General features: G+C 43.9%; 2 protein-coding genes across 2 annotated transcripts; both read left to right on the top strand.

Moving 5' to 3' along the window:
• Positions 1-1,239: 1,239 nt before the first annotated feature.
• On the top strand, positions 1,240-5,597 carry Nxt1 (nuclear transport factor 2 like export factor 1). The gene is made up of 2 exons (XM_051183216.1): positions 1,240-1,425; positions 4,901-5,597. The coding sequence occupies exon 2, from the start codon at positions 4,959-4,961 to the stop codon at positions 5,379-5,381; it is 423 nt and encodes a 140-aa protein (XP_051039173.1). The 5' UTR covers positions 1,240-1,425; positions 4,901-4,958; the 3' UTR covers positions 5,382-5,597.
• Positions 5,598-13,172: 7,575 nt separating this feature from the next.
• On the top strand, positions 13,173-24,076 carry Gzf1 (GDNF inducible zinc finger protein 1). The gene is made up of 6 exons (XM_051183215.1): positions 13,173-13,287; positions 16,005-17,372; positions 19,412-19,506; positions 20,919-21,086; positions 22,519-22,676; positions 23,209-24,076. Exons 2-6 carry the CDS (start codon positions 16,021-16,023, stop codon positions 23,545-23,547), a joined length of 2,112 nt encoding a protein of 703 aa, XP_051039172.1. The 5' UTR covers positions 13,173-13,287; positions 16,005-16,020; the 3' UTR covers positions 23,548-24,076.
• The last annotated feature ends 2,451 nt before the right edge of the window (positions 24,077-26,527 follow it).

Here is a 26,527-nt window from a genome sequence, read left to right as displayed (position 1 = left end):
GACTAGTTGGACCTCTCTCTCTCTCTTTGTGTGTGTGTGTGTGTGTGTGTTTGTGTGTATGAGAGAGATTATTCATTCTGTAAGTTCTATTACTCTTGAGAAACTTGACTAAGACATACTCTCAACTGTGTCATTGCTATGTTTCCTGGAGTCAGAGGTATCTCTAATCTCACCAAACGCAAGGCCTACAGAAAGAAAAGCCAAGTTCTTTCTCAAGGAAAGTCCTAGGACCTACTACTACCTACTGCCAGGTTTATAAAACCATTTTGTGTGTAACTATTACTCCCGAAGACACTTATTCATCCTCTAAACTCAGCCTCCAACTTACTTCTTTCAATAATGAAAACTTTTCACTTACTTGAATGCAGTGGGGGAGTGCCTATATTAAGCAGCCTATCTGGCTTAAGTCTATAAGCAAAGGTTATCTTAGGAACATGGACAAAAGGACCCAAGGGGTTGTCAACAAAATACAGTACTTCATTCAACCTAGTCACTTCCAGAGGGTTCTCCCAGTCGGAAGGATGAGGCAGAGAATCATGTCTCGGGAAAATAAGATTTCCGGGTTTTGTGTTACCACTAAATGGTTCCATTCGAACGATAAGTATCAAGACTGCTTCAGATTAACCAAACCAAACCAACCAACTTTACATGCGGAGGAACAGTTCGCCACAGCTAGAGCCAGCGAGGGCTGGCAGAGAAAAATCAGCTGCCACTGTTGTCGCCTCTCCCGCGACCTCGGCCCTACTCTTAACTCTTTCACTTGACTAAAACTGCTTCTCTCGTTTAAGCACATTTGCAATGTCTACTCTAGGTGGCTTTACTTAAGAAAGGGCGCGTCAGGTAAGATGCTTGACCCCATGGACTTCCACAGGACTCTCTCACTTAGCTTTCCACTCGGGTTCCAATATCGCGGGCGTCCTATGTACTAGGTTCAGTCCAGAGCTTTACTGCAGCCATGCTGCTGTCTCCCTAGATGGCGTGAAGCCGTGAAGCACCCCAGCTGCACAGCTCTCAGCAGCCAGGTCTTCCACAGCTGAGCGCGCACGTAACCCCGCCCCCTCTACGCCCTCCAATCAGAGCTCCCTCCACCGGAACTTCTAGGTTGGGGACTTCCCCGGAAGCAGCGCTGTCTTTGCAGCCACACCTGGGCGGAGCCAGCCTTTCTACTGGCTCGCGTATCTGCCCGTCACGCGGAGGCGGGGCCATTGGGAAACGAGACCCTCGCGCCTGCGTAGACCGCAGCACGCCGCGCGCGGGAAGCCGCTACCGGCGACCAACCGTTCTCCGCCTCCAGGAAGCCGGCGCGTCAGGCGGAGCCTCTGGGAGGAAGAGGAGGGCAGGAGCGTAAATCTTCTGTCCCGGGGCCGCGACCGGAGCGGGACCCGGGACCGAGTCGCCTTGGAGGCGCTGACCGGGGCGGAGCAGGTAGGTGGCCGCCCCTGTCTGGCTGTGTGGTGGCCGGCGGTACCCCTTGCCTCCCCTCAGGCTCAGTAAGACCTGGGTGTTGTCTTTTCTCCAGATGGTGTCTTTGTAGCAGGACATCAGGCTTCTTTCTGTGTAAAACCGTGGCAGTGAGTTTGCCCTGCCTGGAGGAGAGCAGCAGTTTGGGGGCTGGATGATGGCTCTGAAGACGGTGCTGCCATCTGCCAGCTGCTTTAATAAGCGACGCTAGGCTGAACACAAGGCCCGGAACACGGCTGCCGCTCCCGGGGTCCAGCTCCAGGAAGTTGGAGTGTGTGAACCACGGAGTGGTGCATCCTCCTGGCCTCTCACTCTGTGTTTCGGTCTTGCTGTTTTTCCCCTGGTGTGGGAGAACTGAGCAGGTTCTGTGGGTAGCCGAGGACCAGAAATAGGGGTTATCATCCTTTGGGGGCGTGACCATTGTTGGGTTGTGTTTGGAGGAAGCAGAAGAGAAAAAGGTCAACAGGGAGCTTCATGGTAAGCGGCGTTTGTAATGATGAGCTGGTTGGGCATAGGGAAATGTGGTTACTTGGGAGGACATTCTTAGACCGGCATCCCCGGAACTGTGTTCTTATAAACTTGCTCTCAAAAGTCCAGGAATTTAGTGAACAGGACATGACCTTCACCCTCCGATTTTCCTAGATCGACCTTGAATCGGCCAAGAGTGTGCAAGCTCCTCTTCCTCATTAGTATAATTGTTACAGTGATACCCACTTGTGCAGTGATGATTGAAGGCATGAGTCTAAACTACTTAACTTGTATCACTTCAGATTGATTGTTGAGTCTTAAGTCTGAGGTCCTTAGAACATTATCAAGCTTGCTCTGAACTGCTCATCTATAGGACCAGCTTCCTCCCAGCCCTGTGTGTAATCATCGTTCATAAGCTGATTGTTAAAAAATAAATAAAAGTTGAGTCAGGCACATCTTTTATCCCGACAGAGGCAGGTGAATCTCAGTGAGTTCGAGGCCAGCCTGATCTACAAAACAAGTTTCAAAAGTACATAGAGAGACCTTGTGTCAATAAAATAAAGGTACTTGAAATAAAATAGTGTTTACTACTTAAGTTTTAAGCTTACACGGTAGAGACCTGTTGCTGGAAACTGACAAATGTGTCAAATATTTTCAGTAACATTAGTGCTGGTTTCTTTTAAATGGAAAGTTTTTAATCGTAGAAGAAATTAACAGTCGAACCTGTTATGGAAAAAATACGCTGATTATGTGATATTTCAAATCAGATAAAACTGTGTTATCCCCTCCCCATTAGATCCTGTGTGAGATGGGCAGTATAGGAACACACCTTTAATCCCAGCATTTGGTAGCCTGAGGCAGGTGGATCTCTGAGTTCAAGCTATACAGAGAAACCCTGTGTCGAGCAACAAACAAAAATAAAACAAAGAAATTCATGGACTCTTTTTGAGAGTTAAGAGCACTTAATGTTCTTCCAGAGGACCCAGGTTCAAGTCCCAGCACCCACATGGCAGCTCACAACTGTCTGTAACTCCAGTTCTAGGAGATCAGACACCCTCACACCAATGCACATACAATACAATTTAGATTCTGCTTGACTCCTAGGGTTCTTCTGCCTTCTGCTGTGGTATTATGGCCCCTCTGATCTTACATGATGGGCATTAGTGCTAAAGATGTTAATTGCAGTCTTTTGGGGATTGTGACCACTATCCTCCACTCTCCTGAGAAATATACTACTCCATACATCTGGGTCCTTGATGGGTTAGTTCATTGTAGTCTTCCCAGTCACTTGTTACCTGCTCCCCCTCTGGTAGCCTTTGTTGGGCCAGTAACCACTTATTTCTTCAGCTTGAGCCACTGTCTGGACTAGGATGAGCCACACCCTGGTTGCATAAAAGCAGCCACACCTATTCCAAGCTTTCAGGAGGGAACGTTCTCTGACACCATATGTGCTCTAAAAATAAAATGGATTTTAAATCCCATTGTAAGATGGACATGTCAGACTTTTTATTTATTTATTTTTTTGGAGACCAGGTTTGCTGTGTTGTTTTTGAGACCAGGCTTGCTATCTCTGTTCCAGGCTGGCTCTAGCACCTGCCTCAACTTCTCCAGCGTGCCCCATCACTCCTAGCTTGAGCTTCTTAACTCAATGCTGGATGTGCCTTGTCTGTTTTAAATTTGATGTTCCTTTTTTTTTTTTTTTTTTAATTTATTTAGAAACTGAGGATAGTAAGATTAAAGAAGCAATACTTGCTGGTGGCTTGGTGGTGAATGCCTTTGATCCCAGCACTTGACAGAGAGAGGCAGATGGATCTCTCAATTCCAGGCCAGGCAGGACTACATAGGAAACCTTGCCTTTAAAATAACAACAGTTTGAGCCTAAAGTCATCTGCCTACAGTATGTAATGTTCTGTTGCCTATGGAAAAGGAGGGTTGGGGGCTAGGTGAGTCAACAAGCCTAACAACCTGAGCTTGGTACCTAGGGCCCATATGGTGGACAGACAAGACTCCTATACAATTCACATACACATAAATATAATTTTAAAACTTAAAACATAAAAGTTTTATCAGACATGGTCCCCCGGAGAAGGGGAAAGGGACAAGATCTGAGCAAATTAGGAGCATGGGGGGAGGGGACAGGGAGTTATGAGAAAAAAGGGGAGAAGAAGCAGGGGAGCAGGATAATAGGGCACAGGAAGATTGAGTGTAGGGAAGAATAGAGGAGAGCAAGAAAAGAGATACTTTAATAGAGGGAGTCATTATAGGTTAAAAGAGAAATCTGGCACTAAGGAAATGTCCAGAGGCCTACAATGATGACCCCAACTAACAACCTAAGCAATAGTGGAGAGGCTACCTTAAATGCCATTCCCTGATAATGAGATTGATGACTACCTTATATGCCATCCTAGAGCCTTCATCCAGTAGCTGGTGGAAGCAGAAGCAGAACTCTTGGAATGCAGTTGCAGAGAGGGAGGAGTATGAACAAAGGGGTCAAGACCAGGCTGGGGAAACCATAGAAACAGCTGACCTGAACAAGGGGGAGCTAGCTCATGGACCCCAGTCTCATAGCTGGGAAACCAGTATAGGACCAGCCCAGACCCCTTGAACATGGGTGTCAGTTAGGAGGCCTGGGCAGTCTATGGAGCCCAGCGGATCAGTATTTATCCCTAGTATTCAAATGGACTTTGGGACCCCATTCCACATAGAGGGGTACTCTCAGCCTAGACACAAGGGATGTGACAGACTTTGAAGACTCCCCCGTGGAAGGCCTCACTCTCTCTCTAGGGATCAGAAATGGGATGGGATGAGGGATTATTGGGGGCAGGGGAGGATAGGAAGAAGGAACTAGGATTGATATGTAAAACAAGATTGTTTCTAATTTAAATTTAAAAGAGGGAAAAAATAAAGTTTTATCAGAACAGAATAGACTTTGATATTCATATGTGTTCCTTTCATATTTGTTGTCCTACAGTCCCTGGATCCTCACAGAGGAGCCAATCTGACAGAAGCCTCTTTCAGCAGAACCAGAGATGGCGTCAGTGGATTTCAAGACCTATGTGGACCAGGCCTGCAGGGCTGCAGAAGAGTTTGTCAATGTCTACTACACTACCATGGATAAGCGGCGGCGGCTGCTATCCCGCCTGTACATGGGCACGGCCACTTTAGTGTGGAATGGAAATGCTGTTTCAGGACAAGAATCCTTGAACGAGTTTTTTGAGATGTTGCCTTCCAGTGAGTTCCAAATCAACGTGGTAGACTGCCAGCCTGTCCATGATGAAGCTACACCAAGCCAGACCACAGTCCTTGTGGTGATCTGTGGATCAGTGAAATTTGAGGGCAATAAACAGCGGCACTTCAACCAGAACTTCATCTTAACTGCCCAGGCTTCACCCACTAACACAGTGTGGAAGATAGCAAGTGACTGCTTCCGATTCCAGGACTGGGCCAGCTAGTGAGGGTGAGAAAGGCTTCTTGGCTTCGGCCCAGCTCTGCAGAGAAATGCCAGTCACCAGTCACAAATCTCAGGATGTGGAAAACACCGTTCATTTTTGTTGTCACAGAAGCACTGCAAACTGGATGTTTGACTACTAGAAACCCCTTTCCTGGTTATATACTGGTTTGTCATAGTTGCCTTTTAAAAGTAGTAAACTTTCTATTTTTCTACTTAATCGGTAGAGACCCTGTTTCTGGAAATTGACAAATAAATAAATGTTGCTTCTCTGCCTTGTGTCTAAATTTTGAGAAGGATGGAGTGTGAAAGGCAGAAAATATAGTAAGAAGTACCTATTAAAGTGGAAGGGTCTGTGATGAACTCTTACCCCACTGTGATCTTGGGGATCCAGAGCTGTGGGTGGTAGGTAGAATCCTTAAAACATTGGAAATTACCTCTACTGGGTCATATCCCTAGCCAGCACCTCCACTACAAATATGATCTGGGTATTGGCATTTTATTTTTCAAAAGAACCCTTATCTTAATGTATGGTTTGTTTAAAAAAAAAAAAAAAAAAGTTACTTCACCTGACAATTGGCTTTGCTCTTAGCACCTGGGTGGGAGTTCCTGCTGATAAATGTGAAGAGCAGCTGAGTGCTCCTCCTACCAGAAGCTCCAAGGTTGGGAGGGGACACAGAAGCTGTAACTACAAAGGACCTACCTGAAACTTACTTTTCAGTCTGAGTTAGCACTAGGTTTGATGTGCTGTTGGCCAATGAAGCAGAAGCTGAAGGATTAAACTGGGGGATTGTGTGTCCTCTCACACTTCTCTCTGGATGCTAGACTACTGGTCATGGCTTTATCATGAATAACAAGGCAATCTGGCTGTGACCTAGAGGTGGGATCCTCATGCAGTACTCTGGATCTCTCTTGACTGCCAGAGTAACCCTAGTTAACCTATGATTATATCACTTTACGTCTTGGCCAGTCATACCCATGAAATAACTCCAAAGCCACATCTAGAACAGTCAAACCAGTCCTACAGACTTGGTGACAAGATGAGACTCGAAATTCAAGCTGAGATGCTACTAAAATGTATGAAATGACAACAGGAGGTTTCCACCACAAATTGACTAAGATCCTGGAACACTAAACATGACCCCTTAGGAAGACAAACAGGGAAGGAGAATGGAGGAGAATGAGAAGTTAGTGATTTGGAGGCACATGCTGCTGAGCTTTAAATATCCCAAACTGTCTCCAGGGGAGACCTTGATACAAATGTCCTGGAGTCGAAGAATTAAGTTCTTTAAAGTCTGCCTTAACTGCCCAAAATAGTAAGAGCAGAATGGTGTTCACTTTCCAGGCTTGGAACAAACCATATTCTCAAGGTTCTCATTTTCCTGGCACTCTGGGAATGTTTGAATCTGAATTAACATGGTTCTCAAAGACAAAGCTTTGTTCAATATCCATTCCATACCCCACCCTCCTTTCTGATAGAATCCTCCAATTCTCCCCTTCACCTCTGTTCTCCAGTTTCTATTCCTTACATCCTACCCCTGCCAGGGTTCCCCCCTTCATCCCTCACATCAACCCATCTTTCCTTTTGCCCTCCCTGCCCAACCTTGCCTCACCAGAATGCACTTCACACATAAACTAAAGGCAAACACCATGCTGTCACCACCAGGCTATCTACTGTTGTCAGTCTGCAAATTAAGAAATGCACCCAGGGACCTGGAGAATGTACTCAGTAAGAAAGGAGGTGTCTTTTTACTCTGTAAAAACCACATTTTGTTTTGGAGCAATAAAGGCAGTTTGCTTTAATCACAAATCCTCATTTGCAATCTGTATTTCAAGTTCTTTGATGGGAGATGTCATTCTGTAAATATGTTTCTGGTATTGGTTAATGAATAAAGCACTGTTGGCCAGTAGGAAAGCAAGATAGGCGGGACTAGGAGACTAGAAGGAGAGAGAGAGAAAGTAGGGAGGATAGTCAAGATGTAGAAACTGGAGAGAACAGAGATCTGGGCCCTCTATTAGGTAAGATATGACCACGTGGAAATATTTAGACTAATAGGAATGAGTTAATATTTAAGACAGAGCTAGCCAATAAGCAATGTTAGTAACAGGCTAACAGCATTATATCTCAGTGTGTTATTTGTGGCTGACGCAGCTTGGGACCAGACCGGCAGGGAAAAAGCTGCTCATAACGGTTCCCTGCTAGGGTGTCTGCCAAATTGAGAATATAGCCTATATTTTGCTTTAACAAAGACAAGACATTTCTGTGCTACCTTGTTGGAAAAGTTTGAAAACAAATCTTTACATTTAACAGGATTAAATTAGATAATTCTTTGCAAAGTTTTCTTTGTTCTCAGCAGTGATGGAGACATAGTAATGACTGAAAACTAGACTTATTTTCAAGCTCCCAAGGCTCTAGGGACATCTCTCTAATTCATATCCTATATCCTGGTCAGGTGGGTCACTGGAAGGGTTCTGTGAGAAATACTTTTAGGGTTGGCACTGAAAAGCAGCATGTTGGGGACCAGAATGAACAGGTTTAGGGGTTGAATATGGAGCAGCAAGTAAGAGCACTTGCTGCTCTTACAGAGAGCCATGGTTCAATTCCTAGGTGTTACACAGCTATTTGTAACCTTTTCCAGTCTCCATGGCCACTGGTCCCACAAGTAGTGCACAGACATATATGCAGACAAAACATCAATACAGTAAAATTAATTTTTGTTTAAAAGTGGGTAAGTTTGATTCTGATCCATGGACTGTGACATCTCACCTAGAAGCATAGGTTGTTTGGGATAACCAGGGTGGTGTGGAGTCTTTTGGGGAGTTCTACTGCCCAGGCCTCATCTGGTCAGCCTCAGAAGACACCATATTCTAAGCACTTGTGCGTTAGGATCCAGCATCCACAGCTCACTAAGATTTATTTGTGAGCAATCAGCACATCACCTTGACCAGTGGGGTCATGTTATGGCTGATCACAGTACAGTGAAAAGAAATGGTAAATTCAGGAGGTTGTGTTTCTTTAAGGTGGGGGTCTCACATTGCTCAGGCTGTTCAACTCTCATCTGCTCCTGGTGACTGCCCATGGAGTAGCCGGGACTACAGGCACATGCACTGCACCCCCATGGTTTTGGTATTATAAAAGTGTCTTTCTATCATCAATAATGTTTGTTTTCTCAGGGAGTTACCGATTTTACTGAGTTTTCAAAGAAGCAGTTAGCCCTTTGTGATTTCCTTCCTCTTGCTTATTTTCAGTCTTTTTTTAAAAGGTGCTGAGACTAGCCTGTGCCACCACAACTGTCGTATAAGATAATTACCAAAAGCATCCTTTAAAAGTGAAAATGGTGAGAACGACAAATGTCTACTAATATCATTTTTTTTTGTAATTATATTACCACAAGAGATATTATTGAGTGGACTTTTATGTGATAAGATTCATATTAAATATCTGAATTTAGTAGTAGAAAAGCACAAACTCTTGGAGGGTAACAGAGTCAGAAACAGCACAAACATCCCAAGAACCATTTAAGGTGTGTTGTGCTATTTTCAGCGTATTACTGATGAGGTGATTGATTTGTGAATTTAAAATGAAATTCTAGTAGACATGAAATTTCTAGGAACTGATCAAAAATTAAAGCTGTTTCTCAGGCATTGCCTTCTGGGATTTTAATTTTCAATCTCTGGGACCAACATAGTGGTGAGGAAAGAACTAACACCTGCAAGTTGTTCTCTGATCTCCCCAACATATGCTCTTCTCCTAATGTTAAAAAAAGAAAGAAAGAAAGAGAGAGAGAAAGAAAGGAAGAAAGTAAAGTCCTCTGATGTGTTTAAAGAGCCAGAGATGAAGCGTTTGGGTTTTGGAATCTCTAAGAACAGTCCAGCGTGAGTAATGGAAATAGATAGCTTCACAAAAACACACCCATCTTTGTCATTTGTGAAAAAATGGCCTATATCCCGTTGTGTGTTGAGGGAATAGTCAATGTGATAATGAGCCCATATTCAAAGCAGGTAAAAACCTGTGGCCTGTTGAAACTCGACTCTTGAACTGACACATCATTGACCCACTGAAAAATAACATTACTAGCAGGATTTTAGAGCCTGGGAATCGCACATCCTGACATTGCTGTGTAGTTCCTCCATGAACACCCACGCCCGCCCTGCTGTTCATGCTGAGTGTAGGCTCCAGCGTGGCGGTGTTTTAGAGAGAGGGCTGTATAATCTGGTAGGGACGTCAAAAGACCGCAGAGAATTGCCATAGACTCTCACTTATAACTGTTAGGATCGCTGGAACAGTCGACCTTTAGGACCGAGACTGTAGCATCATCATTCCGCGACCACCCAAAACCAATCGCAAGACGGTTTCCTTGGAAACGGAGTGGGCTACCAGCTCTCGGAGTCTCCCAGAGTGATAAAGAGCTGACCCAGGCTGCCAGGCTACTACACCTATCTACAGTGGATGCTCACCTTGAAGGTCGTGGCCCGGCCTGTTGGGTGTTCCGCAACGCGACCCGCAATATCTAACTTTCTAGATAAGCTAAATAAGCGCCTTGAAGTGAACACACGTTATAGTTGACTTCCATTTAATTCGTCATTGCCTCAAAGATGCTTATGGGTCAGATCTGTAGCTCTGAAATCCAATGTAATCTTAAGAAAGGTTAAGGCAATGTCTTACTGAAAGGGAATGAAGTGAGGTCAGCAGAGTCAAACAGGAGTCTGAGCAAAAGTAAAGGAGACACAAAAAGAAGTGGTGACTAGGCTTTCATCAGTACTTTTGTTACTTTGAGGTAGAAGAAATTCAAATGTTATAAAAGATTCACTAAAATGGTCGCGTAGGAGACATTAAATCACACAAGTGTAATTTAGCTAAAGGAGCTGCCTCCAGAATACCCCAAAGAGAAATAGTATGCTAACTAGACCTGTGAGAGAGAAACAAAGTTTAGGATGCTGGGATGCATGGTGCCTTCACCATGATTAAAGCCATTAGGCACATCCCCAAAGACAAACCTCTAAGAAGCAGCTGAAGGGAGTGGTGCAAGGCCACAGCATCATTAAGTTCGGGTCTGCCATTAAGTTCATTGTGCTCTTTTTGGGAAAAACATAAATTTGCCCTTTGGGCAAGATGACCCTGGGTAACAACTATTTAGGAAACAAAACAACAAAACTGGTGTGCTTAAAATAATTCTGACAATATATCCTTGCTGTGTAAATTCCCTATCTGCCTAAAAGCTAGACTTGCCATCTCTTGTCTCTGTTTAAATTGTTCAAAGTGTAACCTGGGGCCAGAACCTAAATGAGATTCAAGGATGAAAGTGTATGTAAAATGTATAATCCTAAAGTATGTATAGGTAAGCTAATGAAATCTTCTGTTGGGTGTCAACCCTTATTTGGGCCTTAGCCCCAGTAGGCAGGTACTTTAGTAAAGACCTTTCCTTAACTAATCTCTAAGTATGCAGAATGATTTATTTCTCACTGGGAAGGCATATAACAACTTTGTTGGCCTTGTAGGGTCAGTGTTTTCTAGCAAAATATTCTAAGATACAGATTCATTACGGGTTTTTGAAGAGCAGGGTTGGTGGGCTGTGAGGAGCTCAGCAATTAAAATGTTCATACAGTTGGGTAATAGCCTCAGGTCTTGAGAAATTGATTCACAAAATGAGTAATAGCCCCTGCTAATATTTAGGCATTTGTACCCACCTGCCTTTGGAGTTCTGACAGGATAAGACCTTAGCTGCAGCCACTAAGAGCAACACCTGTGCATATTGACTATGTTCCTTTTTAAAAGGGTCTCCTGCCCACCTCCCATCTTCCTCTTTTTCTATCTCCCTCTCTCTGTCATCTGTTTCTCTCTCTCTCTCTCTCTCTCTCTCTCTCTCTCTCTCTCTCTGTCTCTGCCTCTCCTTCCTGATGCTTCTGTCCCCAGAGGCTGGACTTTCTCCTCCCCTTCCCCCCCTTTTACAATCCCTTCCCCTAATAAAAATAAAAACCTCCACTTGAACTCTGTCTCATGGAGTCTTTCTCTCTCACACCGCTTTTTAAATGACAACAGCTCCTAACCATAAAGAATTGCTTGGCTGGTGCCTGACCTTTTGGCTCCACTGTAGAAACAATATGCCTGGGTATCAAAAAAACTTGCCCTGTGGGGCTAGAGAAATGGCTCAGAGGTTAAAAGCACTATCTGCTCTTTCAGAGATTCTGAGTTCAATTCCCAGAAACCATCTATGATGAGATCTGGTGTCCTCTTCTAGCATGCAAGCAGAACATTGTATATATAATTAAATAACAACAACAACAAAGAATACGAGTCTGAGTGCTTTTCTGTTCCCTCCTCGCTTTTTTTAAAACCCTTACGAGATTTACCTTTCAAATATTCTCAGTTTATTCACACAAACATTCCCTATAATACCATGGTATTATAAAGATTAAAGGGCTCACAACGTAGGGTTGGTTCATCAATATATCCAAGCTAACTGCTTGGTCATTGGAGCTGCCTTGTGGTTGGCTCCATAACACATCTTGCAAGTATTCAAAGTCACAAAAAGTGTTTTCCAAGTTACACAGAATGGTTTCACTTATGTTCCTAACAGAATTGTAAAACAAGATTTAATTCTTTTTTTTTTTTTTTTTTTTTTTTTTTTTTTGGTAGCAAAGCAATTAACTACATATAAGCTGTTATGGTGGAAGTTCCACCCAGTTCCTCCCCTATTTCCTTCCAAAGCCTGCAGCATCTCAGAAAGCCCGCCAAATGATGACCCCTCCCACAGAGATGCTCAGTTGCTCAAGACCACTCCCACAGGGTATTTAAACTGCTCCCCCACCTCTCCCCCCCACACCCCACACTTGTGGTTTTTCCGGTCTCCCTTTCCCGCCCTGTCTGGGGGTGGTGGGAGCTGTGATGGGGTGGGTGGGGGCTGGAAGGACATCAGGGAGCATTTCGGCTTGATTTGGATTGCTGCATTGGCTTATCAGGGTGTAGAAACTTTTCAGACATATATTCCAAGGTATTTTCAAATATAATTTGATGGCACTCCCACACATAGTTTAAACTTCATCTTGTAATTGAAGTGAACTTTTATTTCAGGTAATTGGCCAATTCAAAGGACTAGATCGCATTTCTAGTTCAAATAGAGGTCTTGTTGGCTGGTGGCAGTATGGAGGCGACTTCGTAAAGCTTTAGCAGTGGGTGGAAATATCAAGCATGATCACTATTTAACGGGAACTGGAAACCTAAGGCAGGACTTTCAAATTACCAGGTTTTAAGATAAAGGATGGGGCCAGACATTGGGGGTGCACGCCTTTAATCTCAGCATTCGGGAGGCAGAGGTAGGCAGATCTCTGCGTTGGAGGCCAGCCTGGAACAGAGCTACTTTCAAGACAGCCAAAAAAAAAAAAAAAAAAAAAAAGGGAGGGGGTCGTGGTGGTGGAAACCGGATTTAGAGCGGATGGATGCAAATAAAGCAAGGCTGCGTCATGCTTCCCGCCACGCCAAGCGAGCATGGCCCCAGCCCCATGCAAAGACCTGGGGCACCGCGGCACCCAGGAAGGCCTGAATTTCTGCTCCCAGAAACGTAACGATCAGCTGAGGACAAGAACGCAGCAGCATGGCCGCAGGTTATTCACTAACACTGCTCCCCGCTATTGCTGTCTTCTGCGCAGGCGCAGCCTTGGCTCCAAGCAGGTGACGGTCCAGGAGCTACCAGCCAGTAGCTCTGCCCCAAATCACGTAAGACGGCGCAATAAAACGCCCGGAACCGCCTCTGCAGCTGGACCTGCGCGCGCAGCGCCTTCCCAGCCTTCGGGGGGGCGGGACCGACCAGGGGGCGGGGCGCGCTCGTGGCGACCATTCCGTCGACCCCGAGACCCGCGGTTCCTGCGGGCCTGTTCCAGGGTGCCGGCCCGGCGGAGGCACCGACTGCGAGGTGAGTGTGATGGCTTCCAGGATGTCCTCTGCCTGCTGTCCCTTGGAATTGCGGGCCGTGGTGACCCAGGCCGAGAGTGGTAGATTGGACTCTTTCGGCTCTGGAGGCCAGAGTCGGGGACGAGGGGCTAGACCCTGGCAGCAAGAGTTCGTTCTCCTTGAAGCTTCGGAGGATCCTGGGTCATCTGGGACTCTGGGGGATCACAGTGGGGACGGAGGCGGTGCAGTCAGGGAGGCCACAGCCATCCGTACTTTATACCCTGAGTGAAAGCCAGGATCCCTGTAAAGGGTGGGCAGGATGCGGAGAGCAGCGTCTCCTGGAGGCCTAGCCTGGGAGTCCGGACCCTTGACTACTTGGCGACCTTGGTGAGGATGCTCGGCCCACCCAGGGGCGGCCGAATGCCAGTGAGTTACAGTGGAACACAGCTGTCACCAGGCCACAAATAGCCGGTGTCTGCCACCCGTGAGAGACAAACGGGGAAATCTGCTCAGGGTCTCCTTGGTTGATGGTGAAGTCAGGTCTCCTGGAAAGACTCGACTTACCTTTAGGGGGCAGGGCGATATGTTAGGAAGTTAGGGTGGCCATGTGAGCATCAAGTGGAGAGGATCTGTAGCCTTTGTCCCCAGGCTGGAATCTTGTGCAGTTAACGGGAAGCAGACCACTGGAGTCTACTAACCAGAAACAACTTTATTCAAAAGTACTGCCGGGGCGGGGGGGACAATTCTAACTAGTTAGAAAATTATTTGGTTCCCCGAGAAAGGGCTTCTTTTTATACTCAAAGGTTATACACAGGGAGAGAGTACATAATGGGATTTACAGCATCTTGGCGTTTCAGCTCCTGGAGAGTGCTGCTGTCCTCTGAGCTTGAGCTTGGAGATTTGTGGCATCTCAGGAATGTCGACCTGTGCTCGAACTCGGGGATTTATGACCTCTGATTAGTTCAAAATATATACATAGCCTGTGGGTTCTTTAAATTGCCTTTCTCTTGTCTGAGAGAATGCAACGTCCTAATACACTCAGAAATATGTGTATAGGCTATAAGCATACAATTTTTTTTTTTTTTTTTATATCTTCACGGGGACTCAGAGCATTGGCTCACTGGTACTGCTTCCTCCATAGGTAGGTAGTGTTTCCTGTAGAGTCCCTTTCAGTCCTTCCACAGGTGCTGATTTTACAGTTGCACTCCCCAAGAGAGTCTTTTCTATGTTTGAGACTGGGTACTACAGGCGGTGGTCTCTTGAATGAGATGGACAGGCGATGGTGAAGATCAGCAGAAGTTCTCTGGATGGTGGAGACTTGGAAACCTAATCAAACCTGGAAAGGGAAGACAGAGTCAGGGACAGAGGTCTCAGAGTCCACAGATCAGACGACATGAAATTGGGCTAGCATTTTAGAGTCCAGAAGAGTTCCAGGGGAATATGGCAACTGCAGGGGAAATTTTTTTTTTTTTTTTTTTTTTCATTTGATGAGATTGGAATGAAGGAAGGGTATGTTGGGAAGCTTCAGTTAAACATAGATAGGACCATGAGGCTTAGGCTCAAGACCCCATCAGCCAGTTAACCAATTATCTTACTAGCTTGTCACCTGTAAGATGAGGTTCCATCAGTAGCTTTATGGGTAGGAAGCATGCCACAGACAGCAAATGGCAGGCAGCTGGAAGTGTTTGCTATGTTGTGCCCCTTAAATTAAAGCCTCGGGATAGCTGGGCCTCCCAAGTGGAGAAAGTAGATGTTCAGAGAGGCTCTAACCTGCTCAAGGAAACACAGTTTGTAAACGCTGTGGAACTTGAATTATTTCAGGGGAGTAACTCAGTAGTTTACTGTGTATTTAAGGACATTGCAAAAGAGGAGGGGGGTTTTGAATTATTTTCCCAGGAAGTACTTAACAGTTTTCAGTGGTAGAAGTGATAATAAGTGACAATTTCTTGCTCAAAGAATTAGACATAATTTTTCCTATATCTTTGGCATATGTCTTTGAGTAGAATAGAAAATGACCTGGATAAGCAAATTGTTGCCTTAGTTGCTTTAGTTTCACTAAAGGTAAACTAATCATTTGTGCTTATCATTGGGGCAAGTCTTACCATTATTGTTTTTATGAGAATATTCTCATGAAAGCTGTTCAAAAACTTTAGAAAACTGCTAAGAAGTGAAGTGTAATTTGACTCTATATTTACATGTGAGGTTTTTTTTTTCCTAAAGGTTCATTTTGTTCTTAATAATGTGCATATGTCTTTGTTGGGGTGTGCGCTTGTGAATACAGGTGCCTGAGAAGTTTGATCCCCTAGAAGTGGAATTAAAGGCAGTTATGAGTTGCCTAATGTGGGTGTGAAGAATTAAACTTGGGTCCCTGGCAAGATCAGTATGTGCTCTTAACTGCTGAGCCATCTCTTCAACCTTGTCTGTGTGTTTTGTTTGCTTGCTTTTGTTGTTTTGTGATAGGTTCTCATATAGTTCTTGCTGGCCTTAAAATTGTTGTGTAGGTGAGATTGGTTTTGCATACCTGCGCTTCCTATCTCTTTCTTCTAAATGTTGGGTTGTGCCTGGGGTTATAGATCATGCTATCACATTCAGCTGTGATTTGAATCTTTCAATGAGAAAAGTTGGGTTTGGTAGGTACCAACCTTCTCAAGAACTAATCTAACCTTCATAATATCAAGTTCCTTTTCTTCAGGGATTATTCATACATGAGTTTATTAATTCTTGTTTTTGTTTTCAAAGCTATTTTAGAAGGAAGATGGAAAGTGGCACAGTTTTGCTGGAATCCAAATCTTCACCATTGAACCTTCTGCATGAGATGCATGAACTCCGACTTCTGGGCCATCTTTGTGACGTTACAGTCAGTGTAGAGTATCAGGGTGTGTGTAAAGACTTCATGGCCCATAAAGCAGTGCTGGCAGCCACCAGCAAGTTTTTTAAGGAGGTGTTCCTGAACGAGAAGAATGTAGACGGTACCAGGACTAATGTCTGTTTAAATGACGTTCAAGTTGTTGACTTTGCTTCATTTCTGGAGTTTGTCTATACTGCCAGGGTGCAGGTAGAAGAAGATCGGGTGCAGCGGATGCTGGAAGTGGCTGAAAAGCTCAAGTGTTTGGACCTGTCTGAAACATGCTTTCAGCTAAAGAAGCAGATGCTGGAGTCAGTCCTTTTGGAATCACAGAATTTCTCTGAGTCTCAGGAGGTGGAGGCCAGCCTTGGCCCCCAGGTGAGTGTGACCCCCAGCCCCAAAGCAAGTGTACCAGGGGAGGAAGCTCACTCCAGTGACCTTGTAGATACATCTGACTATCCAGTAGAGAGAGTTGATAATGACCTCTTGCCAGAAATGCCATCCAGAAAGTGCAAGGAGAAACTGGACAAAAAGAAAGAAGTGGTCAAGCCTCCTTACCCTAAAATCAGAAGACCTAGTGGGAGGCTGGCTGGAAGAAAGGTGTTTGTGGAAATCCCTAAAAAGAAATATACAAGAAGACTCCGAGAACAGCAGAAAAGTGCGGAGGAAGCTGCAGAGAATGACAGTTGTCCCCAGAACCAAAGCCCAGACCCTGAAAGGATGGAGACAGAGCCAGCTTCCAAAAGTGAGGCTTGCCCTAGTAGTGTGAAATTAGAGGAAAGTCTGCAGAAAGTGGAGGGGGAGAAGAAGGAGGAAGAAGGGAAGGATGGGGAGAAGAAGAGTAATTTCCAGTGCACAGTGTGTGAGAAGGCCTTCCTGTATGAGAAGAGTTATCTGAAACATATCAGGCACCACCACGGTGTGGCTACAGAGGTAGTGTACCGATGTGATACCTGTAGCCAGACCTTTGCCAACCGTTGCAACCTGAAGAGCCACCAGCGCCATGTGCACAGTAGTGAGCGCCACTTCCCATGTGAGATGTGTGCAAAGAAATTCAAGCGTAAGAAGGACGTGAAACGGCATGTGCTTCAGGTGCATGAGGGTGGTGGCGAGCGGCACCGATGCGGCCAGTGTGGCAAGGGCCTGAGCTCCAAGACTTCTCTGCGGATGCACGAGCGCACACACACGGGCGACAGGCCTTATGGCTGCACCAAGTGTGAGGCTAAGTTCTCACAGCCCTCAGCTCTCAAGACCCACATGAGGTGCGGCTGCCTGGGAACATTGCTATGTGGAGCAGGGCTGGCTTGCATGCGGGGACATGGGTTCCCAAGTGCTAAAGTGCACTGGTGGTTGGAGATGGTTTTAGGACTTGGACCAGCATGTCTGTGTCTGTAGATACGCATTTCCCCACCGGTGCCATCTAGGACTTGGGAAATAGAGGCAACTTTGAATCCTCTTTGGAGGTGTGGAGGTCTGAGAAATGGTTCTTCAACTTCTCATGTGGCCTTTCCTCCCAAGCATAGAGGCAAGGGCACAGCAGAGCTATCCAGAATCCTGGGGGTGCTATGTGCCTGGCCTCCAGGTGGCCTGAGGTCTCAAGGTGTTCTGTACTTGAAAAACAGCTGGGCTTTTTCTTCACTCAATCCCATTGAAGCCCAGTGAGTTGATATATATAGTACTGTAGGATACCTCTCTAGTGATCTTTTAGGTTCCTAGGGCTTGGAAAGTGCAATTCATTGGTTGATCTCTAAGAGTTAGGATCTAAGACTCAGACAACATTTTAAAAACTTTTTAAAAAATGTATTTTTATTTCATGTATATGGTGTGTTGTCTGCATGTACGTATGTATATCATGTAAGTGCCTGGTGCTCTCAGAGGTCAGAAGGCAAATGTCAGATCCCTTGGAACTGAAGTAACAAATGGTTGTGAGCCACATGTGGGCACTGGGAACTGAACCAATGTTAGCCCTCTGCCAGAGCAGCAAGTGCTCTTAACTGCTAAGCGAGCCATCTCTCCAGCCCCTGAGTGATGCTTTCTGTGTTTTCAGACTGTAGGTGGATAGTGAGTTCTTATATCTAAGTTTCCTTATTATTTTTTCTTTGTTGTTTTAGATCAGCAGCTCTCACTCTGTGAATTGCAACCCCTTTGGGGAGTGTCCACTGACCCTTTCACAGAGGTTGCATATCAGATAGCCTGTATATTAGATATTTACATTACAATTTATAACAGCAAAATTATAGTAATGAAGTAGCAATGGAAATAATTTTATGGTTCCACAATGTGAGGAACTATATTAAGGGATCACAGCATTAGGAGGGTTAGGAACTGTGTTTTTTTAGAGTGTCTCACTGTGTAGTCCTTGTTGGTCTTGGCTATGTAGACTGTGCCTGCTTTGCATTTTCAGAGATGGGCCTGCCTCTGCCTCCCAAGTGCTGATATCAAAGGCATGTGCCACTTTATAGTTCTAAGTATGTATGTCTTCATTCTAGTCAAGCAGTTGAATTTTCTACTGTATTCTACCTTTGCCTTCCAACCTAGAATAGACTGTCAGGAGAGAACATGGTGGCTGTCATCCTTCAGTTTGCCTGAATTCAAAGTACTTGTGTAGAATGTACTCAGCAGATCATGGCTGATTGCTACACCATGCTGTTTGAAACTGAAATACTCCTATGTGGTTCTCAGCAGTTGGAGAGCAGATTTTCTCTTTAGACTGACTGGCTGGTCATGTGTTAGGACATGATGGTAAAATGTTTGGTCATATGGTACTTCAGCAGTAAGTAGTTCCTAAGGTTATTTCAAATGAGGAAGCTTCAAATATTAGTGGTCCTCTTTAATACTAAAATAGGCAAAGGCACACCTCTGGCCTTCCAGGGTTTCACAGCATAAATAAGTCCTAGTCTAGGAGAGATGCAGGAGCTGCCCAGTGGTTCTACTCTGGTATGTGGAACAAAGTGGAGATAATAGTCCTTGGGTCTTGTACAGAAACTCCATTTTTGTTGGGGTGTATGGTAACCTTTTTGTTTGTTTGTTTTCGAAAGATGGGGTTTATCTGTATAGCCCTGGCCATCCTGGAACTTGCTCTATAGACCAGGCTGGCCTCAAAATCAGACATTCGCCTGCATCTGCCTCCCAAGTGCTGGGATTAAAGGTGTGGGCCACCATCCTTGATCTGTCCCATTATTTTTTTCTGAACTCTCTCGGAGGAAATGTTTTTTGCACAATACAGAGGAAATTGGAAATTGTATTACAAAGTGACCTTTGAAATATACCCTGAGTTATCATCTGAATGTTGTACTTTCAGAATTCATACAGGGGAAAGACCTTTTGTCTGTGATGAGTGTGGTGCAAGATTCACTCAGAACCACATGCTGATTTATCATAAAAGGTGCCACACAGGTAAATACCACGCTCTTGTGATTGACTGTCTTTCCTAGCTATAGATGGAAACTGCAGTTGCTTATTAGAAGCTGGCATCCGCTACGGCTGTGCAGGTTACAAAGCTTTTCCATCTTGTAAGGGAGGATCAGATACGCCTGCTGCAGTGCTGCTGTACATGTGGCGTGGTATGCCACTAGGTGTTAAAATGGGGCCCACAGGTCTAGAAATATGAAACAGTTCCTATTGCTGCAACTCTTAAGTCCATTTCCAGGAGTCTGTCCTAAAGAAATTATCCAAAGCCTGCGAAAAATTGTGTGATCAGCTCTCTTCTTGCTATGTTTAGGAACAGAATTGGGAGCAACATGATGGGCCAACTGTAAGGAAATGTTTCAATAGGCTGGAAATCCATGGCCCAGGTCATGACATGGCCTCAGAGGAACAACTCTTGAATTGGCATGGGCACATCTCTGCTTGAATGTCTATTATAACAATGAACAGTTAAGCATGGTCAGTGCCAACTGTTGAAAACCTGGCAAAAAACAAGAAATACTTAAGTGACAAATAATCATATTTAGAGACAATAGCTCATTCTATAAATCTTTGTGATAGTTTACCATGAGAAGGACAGTTTAAGCTGGCTTTATTCTGGTTCAACATTACATTCCTGTGGTTGAAAATTTTGATGTAACCCACACAGGACACAGAACCTAGTCCATCACTATGTACTGTACTCACTCACCCAGCTCTTCCTTTGCTTACACTGTTTACATCTAAGCACTCAACACAGGCCTCAGGTTCAAGTACGCAGTCCTGACAGATGAGGGGTGGACCATGTGTTACTGGATGTTGAACACCTGTGGAATCTGTGGAGGAGTCATTGTCACATCACAGATTTAACTAGATTTAACTATTAATGTATTTAAATTTTATGAAAGACAATGTTTTAATGTTTGTAAACTCGGGCATACCAATTGACTGTATGAGTGAGTTGGGAGAATAAACAAAGAACTTGAAATGACAAAAAATGAGGTGTCATTGAAATTGTCCTACAGTCAAGTAAGTTGACTGGTGTCGCTAGTCTAGAAGCCACTTGGTAATCCATTGTGAGGGACTTTTATTCTGATAAAGAGCTGCAGAAATACTTGTTGAAAATAATCCAAGAAATCCCCAAAAGTTGTAACATTTTCCTGTTTTCAGTAACTAAATTTATTAAATTTGAGGTGGCTGAACCATATCATTGATTCTAGTCCCATTGAATCACTGTTTGGATCTCCCAAGATATCCATCACTTTTAGCAAGTAGCAAGAGTAATATGTTTAATGTTTGATTAGAGTGTCCGATGCTGCTCGCCAAGGTGTATCAAGAAGACCATATTTTCCAGGTGCTTTTAATGACTGTTGTTTCTACTTTTGTCTTATCTTTCCATGTAGGTGAAAGGCCTTTTATGTGTGAGACATGTGGCAAGAGTTTTGCTTCTAAGGAGTACTTAAAACACCATAATAGAATCCACACTGGATCTAAACCCTTTAAATGTGAAGTGTGTTTGCGGACCTTTGCCCAGCGGAATTCCCTTTACCAGCATGCTAAAATCCATACAGGTATGGATGGCTGCATAATACCAGAGAAGCATTCAGTCTGGCAAGGAAAACAGTTCACAAGTTTTAGATTTATTAAAGTCACTTGGAGAGTGTTGCTTTGGTGTTACAGTGACTGTAATAGCTTCCCCAGGAGGACTGATAGTGGCTCAGAGTTTCAGGGTTCATTCTCTTGTGGTGGGAAAAGCATGGCCAGGTTCATGGCAGCAGGAACTTAGGGAGGTTCCTCACATTGTGTGGACTAGAGAGGGTTAGCTAGAACCAGAGGCTGGAATGATATTAAAAATCTGCTTGGTTAACCTGCTTTCAGCCAGCCAGGAAATATCCAGTTCCATAAAGATTCCACAGCCTTCAAAACAGTGAGTAGCTTGGGCACCAAGAACATGACCTGTGAGGCACATTCCAAATTTGTTCTGAATCGAAGCTTTAGGAGAAGAAACTTGGTTAAACTTTTTTATAGTAGTATTTTTTAAGTGATGTTTTGAAGTTAAAGTATAATTACATATGATAGTATTTTTAAACCTTTTCACCCACTCCAGGACTTGTGGTTGAACATATAGCCTTGCACATGCTATGTGAATTCTGTGCCACTGCATTAATTCATGAACCTTATTTTTCTGTTTTCTTTTTTGAGATAGATTTTCATATAGCCCTTGAATTTGCTATGTAGCCCAGAATGGCCTTCAATTTCGAATCCTTATCTGCTTAAGTGCTAGAGCTACTGGCCTGGCTTCCCACCTTTTGAGTTTGTAGTTTTTGTAGTTGTTTTGTTTTGTTTGTTTGTTTATTTTGTGCATGTATGTGTGTGGGTGACACATGTGGAGGTCAGAAGACAACTTGTAGGAGCTGGTTCTTGCCTTTTACTATGTGGGTCCTGGAGATTGAATTCAGATCTTCTGACTTGGTAGCAGGTGCCTATATTCACTGAGCCACCTTGTAGGAACAGTTTCTGGTTTTGATAAAATGAAAAGCGAGAAGACTTTAGTATGCAAATGGGGGACTGTCTGTTTGCAGCATGGGGTGTTTATTGAAAGGGCACAATGCTTCCTGTGGTATGACAATTTGAGTATGTGTGTTTGTATGGGTCCATGTCTTTCAGATATAAACAGGGATAAAGAATGGGTGTTAGTATAGACACGTGCACACAAACATGTTATTTGTTACTAGGACAAATGGATAGTAGGTCTGTATTTCACAGATACAATATCAGCTGCCTGCACAGAATTGACCTATTCTTGGTACAATCTTAAGTTCTAAGGTATTATAGTATAGTAGATTGGTGCCTCTCCCAGGGCCTCTTCCTTGAGTCATTGGAATGTAGCTTTCCTTTTTTGGGGAGAGCACAGACTATCCAAGGTATGCAGATGTGCATCCAGAGTTAAAGAAAGTGGACTGAAGAAGTCATTGAGTAGTTCCCTTCTCTGTTTGTGTTCAGGAGAGCGGCCTTATTGTTGTGACCAGTGTGGGAAGCAGTTCACCCAGGTAAATGCCCTCCAACGCCACCATCGCATCCACACAGGAGAGAAGCCTTTCATGTGCAATGCATGTGGACGGACATTTACTGACAAGTCCACTCTCCGGAGGCACACCTCAGTAAGTGATGGGTAGGCTGTTTAAAAACAAAGCCTTCTGGTCTGTAGGTTGTTAACCCTGATTACCTGTCATTATTCCAGTCCAGAGGATCAGACATAACAGGTTCTATCTTCAGGTGTCCTGCAGTGACATCCAGGGAATAAGGTGAAGGGCTAAGGCTCCCTATAGCCAAACCTGTGCCAAACACTTGCCTGCAGTGGTTGCTGTACAAAGCAGATATGTGGTAATTAGTGCAGAGGAAACTCACTAGAAAGCAGGGAGAATTTTTGTTTTATTTCTTTAATATTTACTTTTTGATCAAGAGATAGTCTAGCTCTGCAGTCCAGGCTGACTTCAGACCCATGCATAACCCTCCTATCTTTGCCTCTCACATGCTAGGATTATGGTGTTTGTTTGTTTGTTTTTTAAATGGGTATGTGCCACAATGCCAGGCCCGGAAGAGGACATGTTGTTTTAAAAGATGAATGTATTACTAAGTATTTGTAAATTGGGAGACTTAGAGACATATGTAGTGACTTTGTTTTATTTGTAGATACATGATAAGAATACACCATGGAAGTCTTTCCTTGTCATTGTTGATGGCTCACCCAAGAATGATGAAGGACAGACAGAACAACCGGATGATGAATATGCATCACCCAAACTTTCAGATAGATTACTATCTTTTGGTGAAAATAGCCATTTTAACAACCTGTTAGAAGTTCAAAGCAACGTGCCTGCCATGCAGGGGAATAGTTCTACAGACACTGCTTGTAAAGCAGTGGTGTCTCAGGATGCTCTGCTCACCACCACCATCACTGAGCTTAGTGAGCTGACTCCACAGACAGGCTCAATGACTGCACACCTTCCCTCATTGACCAACATGGAGTGAGAGCTTCAAGTTGTACGCCGAACAGTCTGTGTGATTGCTGTATTCCAGGTGATGCCAGGGGTTGAGAACAAAGTTGTCTGTGCAAAGATATAGATAGGCGAGACTGGCCTTGAATATTTCCGCAAACTTCCGTGACCTTGCACGTCTACATCACTTAGAGCTTTTCCATAAACATTTTGATAAGCATGATCTCAGCTACATTTCATCAACAAACATGGCAGTTAGCACAACTCACTTAACCCTGGTGTAGCTGTACATGTCAATCACGCTTATGCTTGATTCTCTTGAAGTCTAAACCATTGCTTGTCTTAATCACAGAGTACACAGCATTGACCCAATTTAGGAAAGTGCTGTTCGTGGTCTCTTGGTCTCGCCTTGCCTTATACGTCCATGTGTTGATCCTTTTAGGGAATTTTTCTACAAAGTTAAAACTGGAACCGTATTTCAGCTGTTTCTTCCTTACTGAGATAAAAGCAAATAAGATTTTTTTTTCTGGGGACACTAAGATGGGACTAAAGATTGCATTTGTTCCTTCCGTTGCAACCCGTTTGGTTTTTTCGTTTTGTTTTGTTTTGTTTTATCTTTTTGATTTTTCGAGACAGGATTTCTCTGTATTACTTTGGAGTCTGTCCTGGACCTAGTGCCATAGACCAGGCTGGCCTTGAACTCACAGAGATTCACCTGCCTCCGCCTCCCAAGTGCTGGGATTAAAGGCGTGTGCCACCAACACCCAGCAGCAACCCCCTATTTGTATGCATGAAGAGGAATGACAGATTGAACATTTTCAGTGTAGTACCTCAGCATGTGTGTGGGCAGGCAGTCTGTCATAAAATCCAGCCTGGGATGAGATGCAGCTGTTCAATTTCATTCCCTAAATCAGATTAAGTCAAAGCTGTCCTACCAAAGAATCTAGCAAAACAGTTGTCTCGTTTGCAGAGGTGTGAGAAATGAAGAGAAGGTATCAGAGCATTTGACTAGTCACATTTTTCACAACCAGCATGTTGAGTGAGCCTGGCAAATCTCAAGTACTTCTGCCAGGCTTTTCTATAATGTCCAGATTCCCCAAAGCTTCCATTCCAGCAGTGCAAGGTGACAGACTAGTACTTGCTACAAATCCACCTCTTTAGAAGCATGTAAGAGTCTAGAGCAGTGGTTTTCAACCTGTGGGTAGTGACTCCTGGTGGGGGGGGGAGTCAAAGGACCCTTTCATGGGTTTGCACATTATATTTACATTACAATTCAGAAGAGTAGCATAATTACAGTTATTTAATTAGCAACAAAAGTAACTTTAGGGTTGGATGTCACCACAACATGAGGAACTGTATTAAAGGGTTGCAGCATTAGGAAGGTTGAGAACCACTAGTCTAGAGGGTACCAGAAGCCTTGGCTTGCTCAATTCCTATGCCTTAACAAGTGAATAGAAGAACCAGAAATGTCTCAAATGTTCCTTTGGCTTTCTCATGCTGAATTTAATTATTGCTCAACATATTTCACTATGAGAAATGCATTTTGTGGCATTTGCTATTCCTTATGTATGGTTGCAGGGCCTTGGATATGTGGACATTGGCCACCTGTGACCCTTAAGCATTAATTTTAAGAGCGCCTTAATGGGAGAATTAATTATTCTGTTTTCTAGTTGTTTTTCCTGTTTTGAACTTATTAAGCTTGCTATGAGAACACTCTGGTTTCTAAGAGGAAGGTACCTTAATTTCAGGGTGAAGAAGATAGAGCATTATGATAGAAACTAAGGGTTCTTCCCCAGTGCTAACTTGTGGTAACACCTTCAAGAAGCTGTTGAAGCCATCAAAAGGTGTTCCAGGCATTTGTAATATTTCAAACTTGCTCTTGAAGGTTCAGGGCTGAATTATCTCACATTCAGTTATGACCTGGCTATCCTAGTTAGTTTACAGACAAAAACAAGACTAGTGACTGGCACATGACCATTTTAACTGGTAAGAGCAAACCTGCCTAGCTGATTGATAAACTGTTATGGAATAAAGTCATCTTGTTGAGAAGGAATTTAAACAATAGATTATTTTGTTACTATTGGAAGAACTGTCTTGAATTTGTTTCTTTAGAAGTTCTAAATAAAATTGTTTAATGTGGTAATGTCTTTGTAAAGATTCTGCAATTCTAAATTTATTTTCATTGCTATAACAGGGTCTGTAGGAAAAACGATTCTTAATTAAAATTAGTCTAACTTGTTTAATAACATGAACACTAAAACTTGTTGACTTTTATTTATATAATCACAGGCGATTGATTTACAGAATGGCCCCTGCTCAGCAGTGGCCAGTGTTGAGCTGGGGAATCTATGTAAGGGCACTCTAACCTTCTCTGCAGTACGCCTCACAGCAGGCATTAAGTGACATGTTGTTTATATACTTTTTTTTTCTCTTTTCCAAAGACAGGAAGGGGATCCTTAAGGGACATAAAACTTGGAGTTATCACCACTCTGCAGTGTCTTCCTGTCCTTCCAAGCAGTTACTGTGTGAGAAAGCAAGACTGCTTTCAGTGGCTTGGTCCCGAAATGTGTTCTGATAGCACACTGAAGAGGGGACCTGATGCCATTCTAACCATTTTTAACGCAGCCTGGAAGAACCAGCTTCCAGGCTGCACAGAGGGTTCAAAGAGAAAGTCCACAGCGTAGCATGAACTGAGACTTTATTCTGAGGGGGTTAGGAAAAAAGACACTCATACATTCTCTTGAGTGGGCCTTTCTTTAGTCTTTGATGTTGTTGCATCTTCTGTTCTTCACAGCTTATATACCCAATAAAATCAGGCAATATAGGAGTCATACACACAGGTTACATTCCAATTCTTAAGTGGTTAAAAACAATCATCCCCACAACTCATATGCAATGTATCTAAATAACTTGTTACAGACTGGAGCATTTTTTTCTTTGCCAACTCTATTGGCAGGCTGCAAACTGCGGTAGTATAGAATCAATAATTTTGTTATCTAGAGAGGTAATTTTAC

The sequence above is a fragment of the Phodopus roborovskii genome, unplaced genomic scaffold (genome assembly GCF_943737965.1).
Source record: "Phodopus roborovskii unplaced genomic scaffold, PHOROB, whole genome shotgun sequence".
Lineage (NCBI taxonomy): Eukaryota > Metazoa > Chordata > Mammalia > Rodentia > Cricetidae > Phodopus > Phodopus roborovskii.
The sequence above is the reverse complement of the archived record's forward strand: the minus strand, read 5'-3'. Positions and strand labels throughout refer to the sequence as shown.

What these genes read in the sequence shown, in the direction of transcription:
- Gzf1 (XM_051183215.1), top strand. Translation starts at nt 16,021, where the DNA reads ATGGAAAGTGGCACAGTTTTGCTGGAATCCAAATCTTCACCATTGAAC. An exon ending in GCTCTCAAGACCCACATGAG is followed by an intron (nt 17,373 to 19,411) that starts GTGCGGCTGCCT and finishes TTGTACTTTCAG; the next exon opens with AATTCATACAGGGGAAAGAC. An exon ending in GCATGCTAAAATCCATACAG is followed by an intron (nt 21,087 to 22,518) that starts GTATGGATGGCT and finishes GTTTGTGTTCAG; the next exon opens with GAGAGCGGCCTTATTGTTGT.
- Nxt1 (XM_051183216.1), top strand. Translation starts at nt 4,959, where the DNA reads ATGGCGTCAGTGGATTTCAAGACCTATGTGGACCAGGCCTGCAGGGCT.